Genomic DNA, 24,322 nt, shown 5'->3' on the forward strand with positions numbered 1-24,322 from the left:
TCAATAAGTTCATGGCTGATCTTTTCGTGAACTTGGCTCCACTTACCCACCCATCACCATAACCCTTAATTCCTTTACTGTTCAAAAACCTATCTATCCTTGCCTTAAGAACATTCAATGAGGTAACCTCAACTGCTTCACTGGGCAGGGAATTCCACAGATTCACAACCCTTTGTGTGAAGAAGTTCCTCCTCAACTCAGTCCTAAATCTGCTTCCCTTTATTTAATGTTGTGGTGGTTTGATCCAATTGAGGGGGGAACGGTTTCAAAATTAGGGTTGACCCTTATAGGACAAAGAGGAGGAGATTTATTTTCTCTCAGAGATTTGGAAATTTGTCTCGCAGGCAGTGGAAATGGGGTCATTAAATATTTTGAACGTGGAGGTGGTTGGATTCTCGTTGCACAAGGGAATTAAAGACAATGGAAGGCGGGTATGGGTGGATGAGAAAGTGAAGCTCAACACAAACAGATCAGCAATGATCTTATTGAATGGTGAAGCAGGCAGGAAGGGCCTACATCTGCTTCCATTTTGAATCTTCATATTCAATTCCTCACATTTGTGCGAACATTCAAAAAGATCAAGGCTGATCTGATTGTGTTTGTAAAAAGCATTTCTTTGGACATCCTTGTCCATTGATTAGAGAAAAATATTGAACAAGACAGATGAAAAAACAACAGCCTGACCAAGAGAGAAGAATCACCCAATCAGATAATGGCGAGTCTGCTCAATTTCTGATTGGTGTGGGGAGATGATGCGTCGTGAGGATGGACAACCTGGGTGACCAATGGGAGGGTGTTGGGGGATGGGCGTTATTGGAAACAGGAGGTCATGTGACACGGGCAGCACAGTGGTTAGAACTGCTGCCTCAGACTGCCAGGGACCCAAGTTTGATTCTGGTCTGGGGTAACTGTTTGTGTGAAGTTTGCAAATTCTCCCCATGTCTACATGGGTTTCCTCCGCGTGCTTTTGTTTCCTCTCATACTCCAAGGTTTTTTTAAAATGTATTTATTATTGTCACAAGTAGGCTTACATTAACACTACAATGAAGTTACTGTGAAAATCCCCTAGTCGCCACGCTCCAGCCCCTGTTCGGGTACATTGAGGGAGAATTTAGCATGGCAGATAAACCTAACCAGCACGTCTTTTTGGACTGTGGAAGGAAGCCGGAGCATCTGGTGGAAACCCACACAGATACAATGGTAGGAAGGATTATTACTTACGTGGCGAAAAACTGCAGCAGGCGACGGTGCAGAGGGACCTCGGGGTCCTTGTGCAGGAGTCGCAAAACCCAGCTTGCAGGTGCAGCAGGTGGTCTGGAAGACGAATGGGATGCTGGCCTTCATAGCGAGGGGGATTGAATATAAAAGTAGGGAGGTCTTGCTGCGGCTGTATAGGGCACTGGTGAGGCCGCAGCTGGAGTACTGTGTGCAGTTTTCGGCGCCGTACTTACGCAAGGATATTTTGGCCTTGGAGGGAGCGCAGAGGATGTTTATTAGGCTGATGCCGGAGTTGAGGGGGTTGAGCTATGAGGAGAGGCTGAATAAACTAGGCTTGTACTCGTTAGAGTTTTGAAGAATGAAGGGAGATCTCATTGAGACGTATAAGATGATGAATGGGATGGATAGGATAGAGGTGGAGAGACTCTTCCTGCTCAGAAAGGACAGTAGGACTAGGGGGCACAGCCTCAAGATAAAGGGGGGGCGGTTTAGAACGGAGTTGAGGAGGAACTTCTTCACTCAAAGGGTGGTGAATCTCTGGAATTCTCTGCCCGTTGAAGTGGTGGAGGCTGCCTCGCTAAATATTTTTAAGACGTGGGTTGATGGGTTTTTGATAAGAGAGGGGATTAAGGGTTATGGGGAGAGGGCGGGAATGTGGAACTGAGCCACGACAGGTCAGCCATGATCTTATTGAATGGCGGGGCAGGCTCGAAGGGCTAGATGGCCTACTCCTGCTCCTATTTCTTATGTTCTTATGTTCTTATACGGGGAGAACATGCAGACTCCATTCAGAGAGTGACCCAAGCCGGGAATCAAACCCAGGTCCCTGGCGCTGTGAGGCAGCAGTTCTAACCACTGTGCCACTGTGCTGCCTAAACGGGCAGGTTAGGTGGATTGGGCATGCCAACTTGCCCCTTACTATCCCAAGGTGTGGAGGTGAAATAGATTAGTCATAGGAAGTGTGTGGGGTTACTGGGTCAGGACGGGAGAGAGGGCCTGGGTAGGATATTCTGTCAGAGAGCTGGTGCAGACTCGATGGGCCAAATGGCCTTCTTCTGCACTGTAGGGGATTCTATAAAAACCTCCAGGAATACGGCCTGTGCAGTGCATTTAACCGAGGGCATCGTCACCACAGGCAGCAGATGGCTATTAGGCAGCACAGTGAATGCACAAATCTGCAACTAATGGTCTGTCTGCCACATGAGGAATGGTGCCAGTAAAGTAGCTGATGAGTGGGAACTAAGTAAATATGATCCTTATTTCCAGTCACTGTATCAAAGCAGAAAGCTAACAGGGCTGCTCATTCCAGCAGATGATACGCAAACTTCAATTCAGAAGTGCAGATTTGAAGAAACCTGCATTTTCCATTCAATTTTGATCATTTATCACTTAACCCTGATAATTAATACCTAAGCCTATACTCATTAAAGAAAACCAGCAAATTTGAAGTTTTTCTTCCCCACACACACACACACACACACACACACACACATTTTTCTTTCACACATCGATGAGCATATACTATGGGGATGTTAGAGGGCCATTGAAGTCAACCAAGCAATAAATTTTCAAATGTGGTTTTCAGTCAATCACGGAAGGAACAACAGTGCTGTGAGAATGAGTTTATTGCAACAAGATAGTTGATAAATGGGGGCACTGGCTTACACTGCATCATTCCTACATAATCACCTCAAACCCCTGTTGTCTCAAATCATCTGCCAGTTGACGTTTCCCATTTCTACGGCACAGTGGGCACCACTTTAACCTTTGAGTCCAAAGGTCGCCCTAATGCAAAACCTAGGCTGACTCTCCTGCGTCAGTAGTGAGGGAGTGCTGCACTGCCGGAGGAGCTGCCTTTCAGTGAAACTTTACCCAGGTTCGATTCCGGGCTTGGTCTGTGTGGAGTTTGCACGTTCTCCCCTTCCCTGCGTGAATTTCCTCTGGGTGCTCCGGTTTCCTCCCACAGTCCAAAAGACATGCTGGTTAGGTGCATTGGCCATGTTAAATTCTCCCACAGTGTACCCGAACAGGCGCCGGAGTGTGAGACTAGGGGATTTTCACAGTAAATTAATTGCAGTGTTAAAGGAAGCCTACTTGTGACACTAATAAATGAGGTTAAACTTAAAACTATCCAAGATTTTGTGTGCACTGGTCACAATACGAAGTTGTATTTTATTTAAAACATTTATGCATTTGCTATCGAGTACATTGAATGTAAAACCCAAACTAATGACATTGTTTCCAGAATTTTGTCTTAAAGATAGAAGAAGCCAAGAAAATAGTGAAAAGCAATCAGACTACCCACAGTCAGCGAACGGTGGCACAGTGGTTAGCACTCCTGTCTCACAGGGCCAGGGACCCGTGTTGGGTCACTGTCTGTGTGGAACATAGAACATTACAGCGCAGAACAGGCCCTTCGGCCCACGATGAGTCTGCATGTTTTCCCTGTGTCTGCATGGATTTCCTCTGGGTGCTCTAGTTTCTTCCCACAGCCCAAAAGACGTGCTGGTTCGGTGCATTGGCCAAGCTATGCTCTCCCTCAGTGTACCCGAACAGGCGCTGGAGTGTGACAACTAGGGGATTTTCACAGCAACTTCATTGTAGTGTTAATGGAAGCCTATTGTGACTAATAAAGGAACTTTATACTGGAGACCCTACCTGCTCCCTCAGACGGACACAAAATGATAACACAACATCACTTGGAAAAAGAGTTCAGCTGGTCAATATTTGTCTGTCAACCAACAGCTAAGGAGGAGATTATCTGTTACATCAGATTATCCCACCCACCCCACCCCCCATCTCCCACTCATCCTATCAACCAGTGCTCATTCTTGTTGAACAGTAATTTGAGGAAGCATTAAAAGTGACAAAGAATGTACTCTGAATGGCGGACTTCAATGTCCATCACCCAGAGGGTCTCAGTCGCACCAGTGTTTTCTGAGTGCTAGAGGACATTGCCGCTAGCCTGGTGGTGCGGAAACCAAAAATCTACTAACCTTGTCCGCAACAATCTACTCCTCACTGACGCATCCGTCCATGGCAAATTGATAGGAGCTAGCACTGCACGGTCCGTGTGAAGACCAAGGTCCACCTTCACATGCAGGTGGCACTACCACCTTGCTAGATGGTATAAAACAGAGCTAGCAACGCCAAACTGGGCATCCACGAGGTGCTAAGGACCATGACCAGGAAGAGAAAAATTTCAGGAGTGTGAATGTAGTCAGGAGTGTGATGGAACGCTCCCCAGTTTTTAAAGTTTATTTATTAGTTACAAGTAAGGCTTACATTAACACTGCAAAGAAGTTATTGTGAAATTCCCCTAGTCGCCACACTCCGGCGCCTTTTCAGGTCAATGCACCTAACCAGCACGTCTTTCAGAATGTGGGAGGAAACCAGAGCACCCAATAGAAACCCACGCAGACACAGGGAGAACGTGCAAACTCCACCTATGATGGGTGCAGCTCCAACAGCGTTCAAGAAGCTTTACACCATCCAGGATAAACAAAGAACAAAGAACTAAGAAAATTACAAAGGAACAGGCCCTTTGGCCCTCCAAGCCTGCACTGACCATGCTGCCCGAATGAACTAAAACCCCTTACCCTTCCAGGAACCATATCCCTCTATTCCATTTTGGTAGGAATAAGTAAGGAGACCAAAACTGTACACAGTAATCCAGGTGTGTCCTCACCAGCACCTTATACAGCCGCAACATAAACTCACTGTTTTTAAACTCTATCCCTCTAGCAATAAAGAACAAAATTCCATTTGCCTTCTTAATTACCTGCCGCACCTGCAAACCAATTCCTGGAGATGGTATTACCACCTTGCTAGATGGGATAAAACAGAGCTAGCAACTCCAAACTGGGCATCCACAAGGTGCTAAGGGCTAACAGCAGAAATAGAAAATACTCAGGAGAGTGAACGTAGTCAGGAGTGTGATGGAATGCTCCCCACTTTTTAAAGTTTATTGATTAGTCACAAGTAAGGCTTATTGGACTATTATTTAAATGGTAAAAAAAATTGCAGCACGCTGGTGTGCAGGGGGACCTGGGTGTCCTTGTGCAGGAATCTCAAGGATTCAGTTTGCAGGCACAGCAGATAATTAAGAAGGCAAATGGGATTTTGTCCTTCATTGCTAGAGGGATGGAGTTCAAAAACAACGAGGTTATGTTGCAGCTGTATAAGGCGTTGGTGAGGCCACACCTGGAGTACTGTGTACAATTTTGGTCTCCTTACTTGAGAAAGGATATACTGGCACTGGAGGGGTTGCAGAGGAGGTTCACTAGGTTGATTCCAGAGTTGAGAGGGTTGGCTTATGAGGAGAAAATGAGTAAACTGGGGCTATACTCATTGGAGTTCAGAAGAATGAGGGGAAATATTATAAAACATATAAGATGAAGGGAATAGATAAGAAAGAAGCAGGGAAGTTGTTCCATTGGCGGGTGAAACTAGAACTGAGGGCATAGCCTCAAAATCAGGGGAAGCAGCTTTAGACTGAGTTGAGGAGGAGCTTCATCACCCAAAGGGTTGTGAATCTGTGGAATTCCCTGCCCAGTGAAGTGGTTGAGGCTACCTTATTCAATGTTTTCAAGGCAAGGATAGAGAGATTTTTGAACAGTAAAGGAATTAAGGGTCATGGTGAGTGGGCGGATAAGTGGAACTGACTCCACAAAAAGATCAGCGATGATTTTATTGAATGGCAGAGCAGACTCGAGGGGCCACATGGCCTACTCCTGCTCCTAATTCTTATGTTCTTATGTTCTCATTCTATTCATGTATTTGTCCAGACGCCCCTTAAAAGTCACTACCGTATCTGCTTCCACCACCTCTCCCGGCAGTGAGTTCCAGTCACCCACCACACTTTGTTTTATAAGCTTGTCTTGTACATCTCCTTTAAACCTTGCCCCTCGCACCTTAAACATATTCCCCCTAGTGATTGACTTTTCCACCCTGGAAAAATACCACTCTCTCCATGCCTCTCAATGTTGTAGACTTCTATCAGGTTGCCTCTCAACCTCTCACTCCAGTGAGAGTAAACCAAGTTTCTCCAACCTCTCCTCATATCTAATGCCCTCCGTACCAAGCAACATCCTGGTAAATCTTTTCTGTGTCCTCTCCAAAGCCTCCACATCCTTCTCTAGTGTGGAGACCAGAATTGAGCACTATATCCCAAGTGCGACCTAACTAAGTTTCTATAAAGCTGCAACATGACTTGCCAATTTTTAAACTCAATGCCCGGGCCAATGAAGGCAAGCACGCTGTATGCCTTCTTACTATCTTCTCCACCTGTGTTGCCACTTTCAGTGACCTGTGTGCCTGTGCACCCGGATCCCTTTGCCTATCAATACTTTTAAGGGTTCTGCCATTTACTATGTAGTTCCTATTTTTATTAGACCTTCCAAAATGCATTACCTCACATTTGTCATCTTTCCGCCCAACGTCCAACCTATCTGTATCCTCTGATGGTCCTCATTGCAATCCACAAATCCACCAACCTTTGTGTTGTCTGCTAACTTACTAATCAAATCAGTTACATTTTCCCTCAAGTCATTTATATATATTACGAACAGCAAAGGTCCCAGCACTGATTACTGAGGAACGCCACTTGTGATGTGGAGATGCCGGCGTTGGACTGGGGTAAACACAATAAGAAGTCTGACAACACCAGGTTTAAGTCCAACCGATTTATTTGACAATTAAATAAATCGGTTGGACTTAAACCTGGTGTTGTCAGACTTCTTACTGTGTGAACGCCACTTGTCACAGCTCTCCATTCAGAAACATACCCTTCCACTGCTACCCTCTGTCTTCTATGACCAAGCCAGTTCTGTATCCACCTTGCCAGCTCACCTCTGATCCATGCGACTTCACCTTCTGCACCAGTGTGCCAAAGGCTTTGCAGAAGTCTATGTAGACAACAAAGCAGCCCACTTGGTTGGCATCATATCTACTCCCTCCACCACCGACGCGCAGTAGCAGCAATATGTATTATCCAGAAGATGCACCGCAGCAATTCACCAAAGATCCTTAGACAGCACCTTTCAAAACCATGACCATTTCCATCTAGAAGGACAATGGCAGCAGATACAGGGGAACGCCAGCATCTGCTAGTCCCCCTCCAAGCCACTCACCGGAAATACATCGCTGTTCCTTCACAGTCGCTCAGTCAAAATCCTGGAATTCCCTCCCTAACGACATTGTGGGTCAACCCACAGAACATGGCGATTCAAAAAGGCAGCTCACCACCACCTTCTCAAGGGCAATTAGGGATGGGCAATAAACGCTGGCCAGCCAGCGATGCCAATGTCCCAAGAATGAATGAATAAAAAACTAATGAACTTTATCTACCAGGTTAATGAAGTTGTCATGGTTTTGTGTCAAGATGGACTGTGGCAGCTTATTTAATACTGGTTCATGGAGAATTGGCCAGCTTTGCAACTCCATTGATAAGAAAACAGGCCAATTCTGCCAGCCTTTCAACACATGACTCTAAATCATGTTTCAGTAGCATCTATTTTGAATAATTGCGAATGTACTGCTGGAGTGGTCTAGTAGGAAAGCACACACTGGCTGAGAAAATAGAATCCCTACAGCGCAGGAGGAGGCCATTCAGCCCATCAAGTCTGCACCGATCACAATCCCACCCAGGCCCTATTCCCGTAACCAACATATTTACCCCACTAATCCCCTGATACTAAGATCAACCTAACCCACACATCTTTGGACTGTGGGAGCAAACCGGAGAACCCAGAGGAAGCCCACACAGACATGGGGATAACATGCAAACTCCCCATAGACAGGCCAGAATTGAACCCGAGTCCCTGGCGCTGTGAGGCAGCAGTGCTAACCACTGTGCCATTGTACCGCCCACGAAATAATGGACTGAAATTATGCAAAATAAAACAGGAAGTGCTGGAAATAAATGCACCTGGATTGTAATTTATAACGTATTTGGATAAAATGTTTAAAGGAAAAGAAAGCTGGGTCTTGTGTAAGTGTGCCATGGGATTTTGTGGCTGACAATAAATATCAAAGGTCAAAGAAAATTACAGCACAAGGACAGGCCCTTCAGCCCTGCAAGCCTGTACCAACCATGCTGTCCAACTGTATTAAAACCTCCTACCCTCCTGGGACCAGATCCCCCTATTCCCACCCTATTCATGTATTTGTCCAGACACCCCTTAAAAGTTACTATTGTATCTGCTTCCAGTACCTCCCCTGGAGGTGAGTTCCAGGCACCCACCCCACTCTGTGTAAAAAGCTTGCCTCGTACATCTCCTTTAAACCTTGCCCCTCGCACCTCAAACCTATGCCCCCTAGTAATTGACCCTTTCACTCTGGAAAAAGCTTCTGACTATCCACCCTGTCCATGCCCCTCATAATCTTGTAGACTTCTATCTGAAGTCCAATCAGGGTTCCTGAGTTATTACAATTTTAATGAGGGATTTAAAAAAAAAACAATGAGACTTAGAGGACCTCAGCCTCAAAGCAAGCCTGTTGCGGGACCTACAGTCCCACACTTCCACGTTGGTTGTGAAATGATGCAAATATTTGCCTTGAGGTGGCACAGGCCAGTAGCAGCTTTGTAAACTTGTTAGTGATAAGATGAGAGAACATTCCTTTCAACAGTATTATTTTTCAGCGATCGATGAAATGGTAGACGGAGTTTATGCGATTATTTAATGCAGAGCGAAGAGAATTCGTCTTTGATAACCTTGAACAGCAAAAGTCTTGGCCACTGAATTAATTACATAAGTGACTTATTTAGTGGGTGGCATGGTGGCACAGTGGTTAGCACTGCAGCCTCACAGCGCCAGGGACCAGGGTTCAATTCCAACTTGTCTATGTGGAGTTTGCACATTCTCCCCGTGTCTGCATGGGTTTCTTCCGGGTTCTCCGGTTTTCTCCCACAGTCCAAAGATGTGTGGGTTAGGTTGATCCTAGTGTCAGGGGATTAGAAGGGTAAATGTGCGGTTACGGGAACAGGGCCTGGGTGGGATTGTGGTTGGTGCAGACCTGATGGACCGAATGGTCTCCTCCTGCACTGTAGGGATTCTATTCTATGGATTCTTTTTTCAGCCAGTGTGTGCTTCCCCACTAGAACTCTCCTGCAGTACATTCGCAATCAGAGAAGACACGGTGTCTAGCACGCATTTGATCCCTCAGGAACCTCGTCATCAGTTAGACTTATAAAATCATCTTATCTGTGGAAAACATGAATCTTTCATCTGTGCAAAACTGCATTAGCCGTCTGGTTTATATGCACTCTCTTTGTGTTCAGAAGTATCGGTTACAGTTACCACACGTGGCGTGAACAAGAATTCAGATAAAAGGATTCAGTGAGACATTTTGTCAGAAGTTCATAGAACTCATTGACTCTGCCTACACTTCCCGCTGCCTTGGAAAAGCAGTCAACATAATTAAGGACCCCATGCACCCTGGACATTCTTTCTTCCACCTTGTTCTGTCAGGAAAAAGATACAAAAGTCTGAGGGCACATACCAACCGACTCAAGAAAAACCTTCTTCCCTGCTGCCATCAATGAATTTTGAATGGATCTACCTTGCAATAAGTTAATCTTTCTCTACACCCTAGGTATGACTGTTCTGCGCTCTCTCCTTTCCTTCTCTGCGAACAGAATGCTTTGTCTGTATAGTGTGCAAGAAATTGTACTGTTCGCTGTCTACCAATAAATATGACAATAATAAATCAAATCAATGCAGAAAAAGGCTATTTGGTCCATCAAGTCTGCACTGACATACCGAAAGTAGACCCCACGCATTTATCGTGGCTAATCCATCTAACCTACACATCTTCAGGCACTAATGGGCAATTTAACATGGCAAATGCACCTGACATGCACATCTTTGGAATGTGGGAGAAAACAAGAGCACCTGGAGGAAACCCATGCAGACACGGGGAGAATGTGCAATCTCCACGTAGACAGTCACCCAAGGCCGGAATTGAATCCCGGTCCCTTGAGCTATGAGGTAGCAGTGCTAAGTGCTGGAGTGTGGTGACAAGGGGATTTTCACAGAAATTTCATTGCACTGTTAATATAAGCTTACTTGTGGCTAATAAATAAACTTTTCTTTTAAGACCTGTTTGACACAAAATGTTAACCTTCTTTCTTTTTCCTCAGATGCTGAGCATTTCCAGCCCTCCCTGTTTTTATTTTGCATCTTGTATTGTGCTTTGTATGGCCTCATGTTATTCCAAAACGCTTTATGGCTGATGATATATTTTGTGAAGTGGAATCGTCATTGCGATGTAAGAAATGGGCCAGTCAATTTGTGCACAGCAAGATCTCACCTTGGAAGATAATCATATACACAATCCCTACAATTAGAAGGTCATTCGACCCAGCGAGTCTGTACCGACCACAATCCCATCCAGGCCCTATTCCCGCAACCCCACATATTTACCTTGCTAATCCCTCTGACACCCGAGTCAATTTAGCATGGCCATTTAATCTAACCCACACATAGATCATAGAATCCCTACAGTGCACAAGAAGCCATTTGGCCCATTGAGTCTGCACCAACTACAATCCCACCCATGCCCTATTCCTGTTATCCCACATATTTACCTTGCTAATCCCACTGACACTAGGGAGCATTTAGCGTGGTCAATAAACCTAACCCACCCATCTTTAGACTGTGGGACAGAAGCCGGCACACCTGAAAGAAACCAGAAGCAGACACGGGAAGAACATGCAAACTCCACACAGACAGTGACCGAGGCTGGAATTGAACCCGGGTCCCTGGTGGTGTGAGGCAGCAGTGCTAACCACTGTGCCATCATACCACCCACTGCATGCTGCTGATTCCATGAGATGCAAGATGCCTTTGCGGGGTTGGGAAGGTGGGTGGCTTACGTTGTTGGGCTTTCATTCATTCTGAAGTCAGGAAGGTGCCCGATTGTTTCACTGGCTTCAGTTAGAGGTGCTTTTCCATCCAGAGCTTGTGGACATAATTGAGGTTGTACATATCACCCTGAGCATAGTTCTGTAGATAAAGGAGCTAAACCCAGCTAGCACAGTAGAAATCCCGAGCTAGACATCTGCTGTGATTCTAGTGAACATATAAATATTAATCTTTTGTGTGCTGGTGTGCCTCATTAATATATTGAAATATTTGGCTCATGCACTGTAGAATTTAGATATGAACAATAGAAATGGGAAACTACAGTCTCTTAAACCTGCTCTGCTAGTCAGTGTGATCTTACTGCCTCAGCTCTGCACTCCCACCTGCTCCCCACTCCCTGAGAGACCAAGAACCTTTCAATCCCAGACTTAAATACACTCAGAGGTAGAGGTAGAGCACACATTGAACCCTCTGGGAAAATTCCAATCTGCTGATCTACTTTCAATGTTGCTCTGGAGAGTAACGTCCCACCTGTGGCTCTGAAATGAAGAAGAGATGGCCAGGGGTTAACATCCCTCTATCATAGATTTACAGTTTATGCCTCTTTTGTTCTGGGAAGCTCACCATTTCCGAATTTTGGATCTGAACTTGCTGCAGAATTACTGGGCGGGATTTTACAGCCTCGCTCGACCTGAAACTGTAAAATCCCACTGAGGTCAACAGACCTTTCCATGGTCTGCTCCTCGATCCCTCTGATTCCCGTGGTGGGGGAGAGAGTTAAGTTCCGGTTACTATCTTCTCGACTCATGGCCACCTCTGCTTCACCGGAGCATTAGAGTTACAGCCCCTTAGTGTTAGAATCATAGAATTGTCACATTGCAGAAAGAGGCCATTCATCCCATGTTATGGTCTCTGCTACCTAAGGGCTTGTAGAACCTCTACAGTACAGAAGGAGGCCATTTGGCCCATCGAGCCTGCGTCGACAACAATCCACTCAGACCCTATCCCCGTGGCCTCATGTATTTATCCTGCTAATCTCCCTGACGCTTAGGGGCAATTTAGCATGGCCAATCAGCCTAACCCACACATCTTTGGACTGTGGGAGGAAACGGGAGCACCCGGAGGAAACCCACGCAGACACAGGGAGAATGTGCAAACTCCACAAAGACAGTGACCCGAGGCTGGAATTGAACCCGGGTCCCTCGTGCTGTGAGGCAGCAGTGCTAACCACTGTGCCACCCTGTTGTAACATCATAGTTGATTGACATTTCCCAAGGCAATGCAATAAAGGATAGTTCATAGCTCTGGTGACGTGGGGAAATCTGCTGAAGATTAAATGTGTCATCTGGAGTCCAGGGTATAAGAAAGTACATATTTACGTTCCATAAACAGCAAGTCTCACAGAGTTAGTGGGTATGATGAAAGCCGTGGACTATCAAAGTCTGGGGAAGTTGCATCAACAATCCCTTGCAGCAGGTGTATGTGATGTTAAAAAACAGTAGAATGGGCAATTCTTTACCCAGCGTCAGTAACAGCTGAGAAATCACACTCTCCCTGAGATTGAGGCACTTGAGCAGTCAAGCCCAGTAATACAGCAGTTTCTCTGTCATCGTGCATGCTGGGTAAAAAATTCCCCATTCCACAAAAGTAATCTCATTCACAAAACCTGCAGCTGGCTATATATTCTGACCTTGCTGCAATCTGAGCAAAGAAAGGTCGCTAGCTGGGGAAAGTGCCAGTGATCTCGACTCAATGAAAGATCCTTACAACGGATGGAAGTTTGAGGTTATTCACTTTGGTTGAGAGAAGAGGAACTCTGAATATTTTTTCAAAGGTAAGAATCATAGAAACCCCAAGGTGCAGACGGAGGCCATTTGGCCGACCGAGTCTGCACCGACCACAATCCCACCCAGGACCTATCCACATAACCCCACATATTTACCCTGTTAATCTTCTTGACACAGTAAAAAGTCTGACAACACCAGGTTTTAGTCCAACCTATTTATTTGATAATAGAGAATATTATCAAATAAATAGGTTGGACTAAAACTTGGTGTTGTCAGACTTTTTACTGTGTTTACGCCAGTCCAACGCCGGCATACCCACATCAATCTTCTTGACACCAAGGGCCAACTTACCATCGCCAATCCATCTAACCTGCACATCTTTGGACTGTGGGAGTAAACCAGAGCACCTGAAGGAAACTCACGCAGACACAGGGAAAACTTACAGACTCCTCACAAACAGTGAACCAAACCAGGAATCAAACCTGTGTCCGTGGTGCTGTGAGGCAGGAGTACTAACCACTGTGCCATCGCAATCATAGAATCCCTACAGTGCAGAAGGAGGCCATTTGGCCCATCAAGCTTGCACTGACAACAATCCCACCCAGGCTCTATCCCCATGACCCACATATTTACCCTGCTAGTCCCCCTCACACCAAGGGGGAATGGCCATTCCCAGCTAACCAGCACATCTTTGGTCTCATTAATGTTCAAAGAGACTTGGGTACGCTTGTACAAGGCATGCAAAATGGACGGCATGTCAGTATAGCAAGCAATTAGAAAGGCAGATGTCACGTTAATCTTTGTTGCAAAGAGATTGGAGTATAAGAATAAAAAGGTGCTGGTACAATTGTACAGGATTTTGGTGAGACCACATCTGGAGTACTGTATGCAATTTTTGTCTCCACACTTAAGAAAAGATGTACTTGCAATGGAGGTGACACAACAAAGATTCACAAAACTGGTCCCTGAGATGAGACACTTGTCCTACATGCAGAGACTGAGCGCGCTGGAGTGATTGGCCATGTGTCAGAAGGATTGGCAGGGTAAATATGTGCGTTTAAGGGTATAGGGCCTGGGTGGGATTGTTGTCGGTGCAGAGTCGATGGGCTGAATGACCTCTTTCTGCACTGTAGGGATTCTATGGGATTGGTTCTATTTTCTCTGAAGTTTGGAAGAAATGGGTGATGCTATGAACTGAGCCAAGCTGACATCCATGTGGATTAAAGCATCTCATTGAAACGTACAAGGAAAGGATCTGACAGAGTAGATGTCGAAGGGTTGTTTCTGCTGGTTGGGGAATTTTAAACACGGAGGTACTGCCCTAAGGGAAGAAACACAGCCTTAAAAATAAAAAGTGTTTGTGGTTACAGAAATCCTCTTGTATATGTCACCTTATAAATTATTTGTCTCTTGTTAATAAACGTTCATTGTTTGCTCTTGTGTATTTGTCAAGGTTTGACTGAGTGTGCAAGATACACATTGGATTTAACTCAGTAAGCAGTGATCACAGCTCTGGAACAGCATACTTACATTGCTTTGACACAAAGACTTCTTTCTGGTTGTATCACACCTTGGTATAGCTCCTACTCTGCCCAAGACCGCAAGGTTGTAAATGTAGTCCAATCCATCACGCAAACCACCCTCCCATCCATTGACTTTGTCTACACTACCCACTGCCTCGGCAAAGCAGCCAGCATAATTAAGCAACCCACGCACTCCGGACATTCTCTTTTCCACCTTCTTCAGTTGGAAAAGAGTACAAAAGTCTGAGGTCACGTACCAAGAACAACGTCTTCCCTGCTGCTGTCAGACTTTTGAATGGACCTACCTTATATTAAGTTGATCTTTCTCTACACCCTAGCACTACATTCAGCACATTCTCCTTTCCTTCTCCTCTATGCGTGGGAGAAACAATATGTTTCACTGTATACCAATAAATGTGACAATAATAAATCAAATCAAATTAATGGTCATGGAACAAAGAAGGGATAGATGAATGGAATTTAGTGTGAGTGGGAACCCAGGACTTGGAGATTTAGATTACTTCAAATTTACAAAGTAGAACACAGCAGGCAGGTCAGGAGAAAGGGTGGGCTGGTGGCACGGTGGTTAGCACTGTTGCTTCACAGTGCTAGGAACCCGGGTTTGATTCCGGCCTTGGGTGGCTCTCTGTGAGGTAGTTGTATGTTCTCCTCATGACAAAGTGGTTTCCTGCACGTGCTCTGTTTTATCCCACACTTCAAAGACGTGCAGGTTAGATGGATTGGCCATGCTAAATTGCCCCTTAGTGTCAGGAGGATTAACAAGGTAAATACATGGGGTGACAGGGATAAGGCCTGGATGGGATTGTTGTCAGTGCAGATTTGATGGGCTGAATGACTTCCTTCTACACTGTCGGGATTCCATTATTCTAAATTGGAATGGTCAAGTCTAAATACAGAAACATACTTGCTGTCAATTCTTTACCACTGCTCTGATACCTGGTGAGGTTCCTTCATCAGCTCCTTAACACTCTTGAATAGAATACAACCACCAACACTTATTGAACAACTTGCTCCTCATTCATCTCCTACCTCTCTCTATCCAACTGTTACAACTTTGCACTTGTACTCGTTAGAGTTTAGAAGAATGAGGGGAGATCTCATTGAGACTTATAAGATGATGAATGGGATGGATAGGATAGAGGTGGAGAGACTCTTCCCGCTCAGTAAGGACAGTAGGACTAGGGGGCACAGCCTCAAGATAAAAGGGGGGCGGTTTAGAACGGAGTTGAGGAGGAACTTCTTCACTCAAAGGGTGGTGAATCTCTGGAATTCTCTGTCCGTTGAAGTGGTGGAGGCTGCCTCGCTAAATATTTTTAAGAAGCGGGTTGATGGGTTTTTGATAAGAGAGGGGATTAAGGGTTATGGGGAGAAAGCGGGAAAGTGGAACTGAGCAGCGACAGATCAGCCATGATCTTATTGAATGGCGGGGCAGGCTCGAAGGGCTAGATGGCCTACTCCTGCTCCTATTTCTTATGTTCTTATGTTCTTATGTTCTTATGCCTGTCCCTTCATTCAAATTGACTGCTGAAGTCCTTGGTCCTATGAACTTTTTCTTGTCTGACCCAAGCAACCACTATGTCCTTCCTTATTCATGAACTCTTACTGTGCTGGCTCATTGCCTTGTCTCAAACTCAATTTCTGGAATTCTACCGGCACCTCCCATGGGAATTGTAGCAAGTGAGGAACGGACAATAGGAAGATCTGTTGGCCTCGAGCAGAATTTTACAGTTTCAGGGTGAGTGAGGCCATAAAATCCCACTCTTTCTTTGAGGATCTCAAAATGACCAGGCTCCTTACGTTCTTTCATCTTCCCTTAATTCTACGTCTGCTGCTTGTTACCGACTTACTCTTCTTTCTGATTCCCAAGGTGCATTTCTTATTTTTAGCCTGACCAATTGCATTCTCAATTTCAGCTAAAATCATCTTCATAGGACCATAGAATCCCCACAGTGCAGAAGGAGGCTATTTGACCCATCGAGCCTGCGCCAACAACAATCCCACCAGGTCCGATCACCGTAATCCTCCCACGTATTTATTCTGCTCACTACCTGACCTCTTAGCTTTAACACTAAGGGACAATTTAGCATGGCTAATCAATCTAACCTAACACATTTTTTGCAATGTGGGAGGAAACAGGAGCACCTGGAGGAAACCCACGTCGACACAGGGAGAATGTCCCCACAGACAGTAACCTGAGGCTGGAATTGAACTCAGGTTCCTGGTGCTGTGAGACAGAAGTGCTAACCACTCTGGAACCTGAGTTCAATACCAGCCTCAGGTTCCTGGTGCTGTGAGAATGCAGCGCTAACCACTCTGTTAACCAATCTTCAAATTTGTGCTTTAAACTTCCTTGTCGAATGCGTGTGAGCATTACCTGAACGTAGACATCTCTCCCTTCCCGATCAATCTTCACACTGTGGAGTTGTCCATTTGCGAGCTTTGTGCCGTCGATGCTAAAGATGTCAGCGCCTTTATCGTTATCCAGCTTGTACCTGATCTGGAGGCTCCCTGTAACAAGAGTTGGTTGTTTTAATTGTGGAGATACGAAGCTGTAGATAAAGAACACCAGGTTCACTGAAAGAGCTAGTATGTGACGTCCAGCACGAATATACACAGTGAAAACATCTTGATCACTAGACCTGTAAACCTTGCCAAACCCCTGTCAAAGTCCATATCCACAACATCTGCTGTGACTAACAAAGCCGATACTGCCTTGTACATCTCGATGAGAACACTCGACACATGACCAATCCACTCTCAGAACAGATAGACACATTTTTCATTCAGTCGGTTGGAAATGCTAATCATATAAAATGGGAAATGAGCACTTTTTTAAAGGCAACTCTACTTACCTCTTTTCCTTATAACTTCTGGACTCATTGGCCCTGATTTTACCGGCACAGCCATTTGAGGCTCGTAAGATCGCACCAAGGCCAACAGGGAATGCCGTTTTGTGAGCCTTGTCCACCCCGATTTTGGGGCGGATGTGCCAGTAAAATCAAGGCCATTGAGTCAAGGACTCAGAGGTTTACAGCCTGGAAACAGGCCCTTGGGCTCAACTTGTCCATGCTATCCTTTTTTTAACCACTCATGCTAATTGCCCGCATTTGGCCCATATCCCTCGATACCCATCTCACCTATGTAACCATCTAAATGTTTTTTAAAAGACAAAATTGTACCCGCTCTTACTACCACTTCTGGCAGCTTGTTCCAGACACTCACCACCCTCTGTGTGAAAAAAATGCCCTTCTGGACCCTTTTGCATCTCTCCCCTCTCACCTTAAACCTATGCCCTTTAGTTTTAGACTAGATTCAAGTGGTGGATGTTTACATGAACACAAGAAAAGGATCAGAACAGGCCATTCAGCCCCTCACACCGGCTTGCCATTCAATAAGACAATGGCTGATTTGTCTGTGTTTCCAATTCCACATTCCCATCCATCCCCACTGACCTCTGATCCCAATGCCTAACAAGAATCTCCAACTAAAAAATGACCCTGCCTTTAAGTTGCACGATCCTCGGAGAGAAAAAACATTCTCCTCATCTCTTCCCTAAAAGTGTAATCCCAAATTGTCAAATGGTGTCCCCGAGTTTCGGACTCACCAATTTAAATTTTAAACACTTTTCAATGACACATTGTCAAAGAATCAGAACTTTGGCTCACTATCCAGGCCGTCCCACTCCATCCTGTCACATGTTGCGTTCGCAGGAAGCTCCTTCACGTTCTACAACCAGTGACAACAAGATACACTTTGTAATGTGTTCTGCTGCATGGCCTCCCCATATCTAATAGTAAGGGCCATGGACACGGGGCAGGGTGGGGCAGGGGGGGCATGGATAATGGGCCTTCAGACAATATTTAAGAAGGCTGAAACAAAAGATAAGTCTTCAAAGAACATTTTAAACAAATACATATTGATAGATCGGGGCGGCACAGTGGTTAGCACTGCTGCCTCACAGCGCCAGGGTCCTGGCTTGGGTCACTGTCTATGTGGAGTTTGCACACATTCTCCCTGTTTCTGTGTGGCTTTCCTCCGGGCGCTCCAGTTTCCTCCCGTAGTCCAAAGATGTGTAGGTTAGGGGAATTAGTGGGGTAAATACATGGAGTTATGTGGATAGGGCATGGGGTGGGCCTGGGTAAGATGCTCTTTTGGAGAGTTAGTGCAGGCTTGATGGAACAAATGGCCTCCTTCTGCACTGTAGGGATTCCATAATATGACTATATCTTGGTTAACTGCTGGAGGCAGACACCAAGGGCTGGACTTTCTCTCTGGGGCTGGGAAAGAGACATAATCATAGAATCCTGACAGTGCAGGCGGAGGTCATGAGGTCCATCAAGTCTGCACTGACAACAATCTCACCACCCACACATGCCCTATCCCTATAACCCCACGCATTTACGAGTTAGTCCCTCTGACACTAAAGGGCAATTTAGCATGGCCAATCCACCCAATCTGCACATTTTTGACATGTGGGAGGAAATTAGAGCACCCAGAGGAAACCCACGCAGACACGGGGGGAATGTGCAATCTCCACACAGACAGTCACCCAAGCCTGGAATCGAACCCGGGTCCCTGGCACTGTGAGGCAGCAGTGCTAACCACTGTGCCACGTGCCACCAAATATTGGAACTGTTATGGGTCCTGAAAAAGTTCTTTGAAGGGGAAACAGTCAATAATTGGGACTTTAAGGTTGCACCCCCTCAGTTGGAATGTTTAGCATGAAAATGACACTCTTTTCTCAGGTAGTATAAATTGTTGTGATAGTTTGAAATTTGGCATTCTTGTATTTGTCCGGATGAGTGCAAAATGAAAACAACATGTGCCCCTTTTCAGTAATATTCAGGTTTAGCGTGACCAAGTCAAATTTTATTCAAGGTACTGTATAATGACAATAATTACTTTGGGCTTTGACAAAGGGTCATCTGAATCTGAAACGTCAGCTCTTTTCTCTCCTTACAGATGCTGCCAGACCTGCTGAGATTTTCCAGCATTTTCTCTTTTGGTTGTATAATTACAGGTTATTGTTGCGAGGAGTGAAGGCTTAAAAATCAGACAATTTTGGGTTACTGTCCGAAGTGACTGTGGAAGTTGCTTGATTTTTTTTTTAAAGTTCTCCCAGACTGATCTATGTTTGACAAAAGCAAAATACTGTGGATGCTGGAATCTGAAACAAGAACTGAAAATGCTGGAAAATCTCAGCGGGTCTGACAGCCTCTGTGGGGAGAGAATAGAGCCAATGTTTCGAGTCTGGATGACCCTTTGTCAGAACAGTAAGAAGTCTGATCACTAATCAGTGATCTGTAAACTGTCTGTGCCATTATATGCTCCGTCTGAGGCCAGAACTCTCCATTCACCTGACGAAGGGACAAACCCCGAAAGCTTGTGAGTTTACTATCAAATAAATCGGTTGGACTTAAACCTGGTGTTGTCAGACTTCTTACTGTGTTTACCCCAGTCCAACGCCAGTATCTCCACACCATAACTACCTTCGTCAGAACACAGAGACCTTTCACCAGCTCTGACGAAGGGTCATTCAGACTCAACACGTTGGCTCCAATCTCTCCTCACAGGCACTGTCAGACCTGCTGAGATTTTCAGGCATTTTCTGATTTATGTTTAACTCCAGTCCTATACAATATGCTTGATTCTTAATATCCTCGGGGCAGTTAGAAATGGGCATTAAATGTAGCCTTGTCGCCCTCATTCTGAGAACATCCAAGAATATGAATCCTGTTAATGCATCAACTGGAACACGTGACCCAAAAGGTTGTTTTAAAGATTGGAAAAATAGTTTTTGAATGAACATGCTTTTATCGATCCACAGCCCAGTGCACACAAAGGTTCACATGGGACTCATGTTTAACAGGGAATTTAAATGAGGGCGGGAGGAAATCCATTTCTGTTTTGCGACCATTTCAGAATTAATTCTTAAATCATTCAGGTGATACATCAATTGTGACAGAGACACAGTCAGAATGCAAAAGGATGATCTGGAAGAATGAGCAGCACATTTTTTGGAAGCGTGCCAATGTCTGATTAAGGGAAGACAAATTAATGAAACCTGCCTGGAAGTAGAATGGTATTTTATTAATTTCCCCTGCTCCTTGCGCGCATTAACCTTCGCTCTCCTGTCTCCTCACTGCACTAAAACCACTGTCTCGAAAACTGTCTTTCCCTTTATCCTAATGCATTTTACACCAAATGGTCGCGCCACCCACCCTACTTCTGTGAGGCTGGGTAGGCCACAATTTGCCAGTTCAGGGCTGGACCTCTAGTTGGAGTCATAGGTAGGCCAGACCATGTAAGGACAGCAGGTTTCCCTCTACAAGAACGCAAGAAACAGGAGCAGAATTGGACCATTCAGCTCGTTGAGTCTGCTTCACGATTAAATATGATTATGTTGATCTGGGGCTCCAACTCCATTTTCCTGCCCCAATATCGATGAATCCCCCCCACTCCCATAAAACCAAGGAACGTCCTAAAGGATATTAGTGAACTAGATGGGTTCTTATGACAACTGAAGATTGTTTCATGGTCACTATTACTAAGACTAGCTTTCAATTCTGAATTTTTTATAGAACAAAGAACAAATAAAATTGCAGCACAGGAACACGCCCTTCAGCCCTCCAGGCCTGCACCGACTATGCTGTCTGTCTGAACTAAAACCCTCTACTCTTCCAGGGATCATATCCCTCTATTCCCATCCTATTCAAGTATTTATCAAGTATTTAAAAGTCACTGTCATATCTTCTTCTGCTATCTCCCCCGGCAATGAGTTCCAAGTACTGACCAACCCCTGTATAAAAAACTTGCCTCATGCATCTCCTTTAAACTTTGCCCCTCGCACCTTAAGTCTATGCCCTCTAGTAATTGACTCTTCCACCCTGGGAAAAAGCTTCTGACTATCCACTCTGTCTATGCCGCTCATAGTCTAGTAGATTTCTATCAGATCAACCTCTGTCGCTCCAGTGAGAACAAACCAAGTTTTTCCAACTTCTCCTCATGGCTAATGCCCTCCATACCAGGCAACATCCTGGTAGATCTTTTCTGTACCCTCTCTAAAGCCTCCACGTCCTCCTGGCAGTGTGGAGGCCAGAACTGAACTCCGAGGGCCCGATTTTATAATTGCGTTGCACCCGTTTTTGGGCGCAAGAAGTTGGTAAAGTCGGGCATGAGGCAAGAGGGAAGGTGGGTCCGCTGCCACTCTGCCTGTGATCAGTGGGGGGGTGAAAGGGGGTCCATTGCTACTCTGCCTGAGATCAATGGAGGGAGAGTCAGTCTGCCTCGATCGGTGGCCACGATCGGTCGGGTGGGGGGTGGGGGGGGGGATAAGAGGGTCAGTAATGTTGTGGGAGTGGGGCAATGTCTGCGGGGCCAGGGGGAGGCATTATCCAGCCCAGGAAGGATGTGCCAGGGGAGCTGCATTCTGTCTTTTTTTGTCCATGTGTGTGCAGTTGGAGGCACCAATCGGAGCTACAGGATTTTGGGCACGTCAAGCCTCACCCATAGGTTTGTACAGCACAATTCAGAATCGCTGATATATTATTTGCGGGCAGAGTGCATATGGGGGCGCCTCAGAATGGATCTAAAAGTCAGATCTGAAACACTTCCAGTTTCAAGTCCACCCAGCACTTAGAATCAAAATGGTAAAATAGAGCCTTATATTCCCAGCACAGCCTAACTAAGGTTCTATAAAGCTGCAACATGACTTATAAATTATGAATTAACCTCAACCTGCTCCAAGGCAAAATTGCTGTCTATTGGTGTCTTTGGGGATTGGGCCTATCCTGGAAGATATAAGCTGCCTGTGATCACAGTGGCTAACCAGCTACTTATTGCTGATGGTGCAGCTAAAACCTCAATGTTGCTTAGGAGAATCACCTTCTGTATTCAATACACCCCTGGTGACTGTGGCATTATATACCCAGTAAGTAGTCTCACAACACCAAGTTTAAGTCCAACAGGTTTATTTGTAATCACAAGCTTTCAGAGCACTGTTCCTTCATCAGGTAAGTTAGGAAGGAGCAGCACTCCGAAAGCTTGTGATTCCATATAAACCTGTTGGACTTTAACCAGGTATGACTTCTTGCTGTGCCCACCCCAGTCCAACACCACATCTCCACATGACCATATACCCCAGCATGGTCTCTCATCATTTCCCCCCATTGTCACCCTTCTCCTCCTCAACTACATCTTCATCTGAGGTAAGTCGCTCTTCCTCCTCCACTTCTTTGTCTGGTGCGTGGCCTTCATCACTGTGCTCTAGATCCTGCCAATGCACCTTTCCTGCACCATATGCAGAATGCAGTCGACCACCACTATCCCTGACATTCCTGCAGGAGGGTGTTGCAGTTCCTGTCTCAAGGGGTCAAGGCATCGGAAATGCATTTTTAACAGGCCAGTTACCTGCGCAATGAATGCCCTGGCTTGTAGGTAATGGCTGCTGTTATGCTTTTGTGACCCTGTCTCTGGATGGTGCAATGGAATAAGCTGCCACCTCTGTCCCTCAGTAGCCAGCCATGGATCTGGGGTGCAGACTTGAAAAGGTGAGGCAGGACTGACTCCCTGAAAGAGTCATGGCAGCTTCCAAAGAGTAATGCACACCTATGGAGGAAAGCCTTCCTGTGACTCCATACAAGCTGGACATTAATGGTATGGATTAATTTTCTATTTGCATGTCTCTGGCAATAATGCTTTGATGGTGGTGTGAGTGCAACCTATCATACTTTGTACCTTTGGGAGCTCAACCATTGACATGAACCCCATCTTTGGATCAATGACATCTCATCAGCAGGTACATTAATGTCATTCCCAACCCTGGCAAAGTGGAATTGGTTATGTTATGTACTGGTGGGCATCCGCTGGCGAGATGCCACTGAGGTCCACAGAAAAGCCTTGGAAGGATCTAGCTGAATAAAAGTTGAGGGTCACGGTGACCATCTCATCCGTTCACTCTGTCTACACTTCCTACTGCCTCGGAAAAGCAGCCAACATAATTAAGGACTCCACACACCCTGGACATTCTCTCTTTCACCTTCTTCCTTTGGGAAAAAGATACAAAAGCTTGAAGTCACGTACCAACCGACTCAAGAACAGTTTCTTCCCTGCTGCTGTCAGGCTTTTGAATGGACGTAGCTCGCACTAAGTTGATCTTTCTCTACACCCTAGCTATGACAATGACACTACATTCTGCACTCTCTCCTTTCCTTCTCTATGAATGAAACGTCTTATCTGTACAGCACGCAAGAAACAATACTTTTCACTGTATACTAATACATATGACAATATTAAATCAAATCAAAAATGAAAACTTTGACTGCCATTGTCAGGGTGTGGGCACAATGGGTAAAATCCTCCGGCCACCCAGCCATGTTTCCCACCAGCAGGAAGTGGCTCGTTGTTTGCTAGCGGTGAGATTATCTGGTCCCGCTACTACTGTCAACAGGAATTCCCACTGACGTGACCCCATACCTGCGGGCGGCACTGCACTGCTGATTGGGGCAGATAATCCTGCCAGCATGATTGGCCTGAGAAATCCAGCCCAGATGATCGAGGTGCAAGATCAGCTCCACTGCATCGCAGATGTGCGAACATACCCCAAGAAGCTTAAAGCCTTAAGAAAAAATGCTGGAAAATCTCAGTAAATCTGGCAGCATCTGTAGTGAGAGAAAAGAGCTGACATTTTGAGTCCAGATGACACTTTGACAAGGGGTCAGTTAGACTCGAACGTTGAAAAAGGGTCATCTGAACTCGAAACGTCAGCTCTTTTCTCTCCTTCCAGATGCTGCCAGACCTGCTGAGGTTTTCCTGCATTTTCTCTTTCAGTTTCAGATTCCAGCAGCCGCAAGTAATCTGCTTTTACTCTTGAAGCTTCCTGCCATGTCAAGGAAGCTGTTCTGGTAGA

The 24,322-nt window shown here is 45.6% G+C and overlaps 1 protein-coding gene across 1 annotated transcript in view; it reads right to left on the bottom strand.

Moving 5' to 3' along the window:
• The window catches only part of LOC145349767 (contactin-associated protein-like 5), an 803,770-nt gene that overhangs the window by 74,123 nt on the left and 705,325 nt on the right, over nt 1-24,322 (bottom strand). Inside the window, exon 20 of the mRNA XM_080198309.1 lies at nt 16,790-16,923. Within this exon, the coding sequence (XP_080054435.1) occupies nt 16,790-16,923 (134 nt within the window). The remainder of the gene's footprint in view (nt 1-16,789; nt 16,924-24,322) is intronic.

The sequence above is a fragment of the Carcharhinus amblyrhynchos genome, chromosome 11 (assembly GCF_965287045.1).
Source record: "Carcharhinus amblyrhynchos chromosome 11, sCarAmb.v2.hapA, whole genome shotgun sequence".
Taxonomy (NCBI): Eukaryota; Metazoa; Chordata; class Chondrichthyes; order Carcharhiniformes; family Carcharhinidae; genus Carcharhinus; species Carcharhinus amblyrhynchos.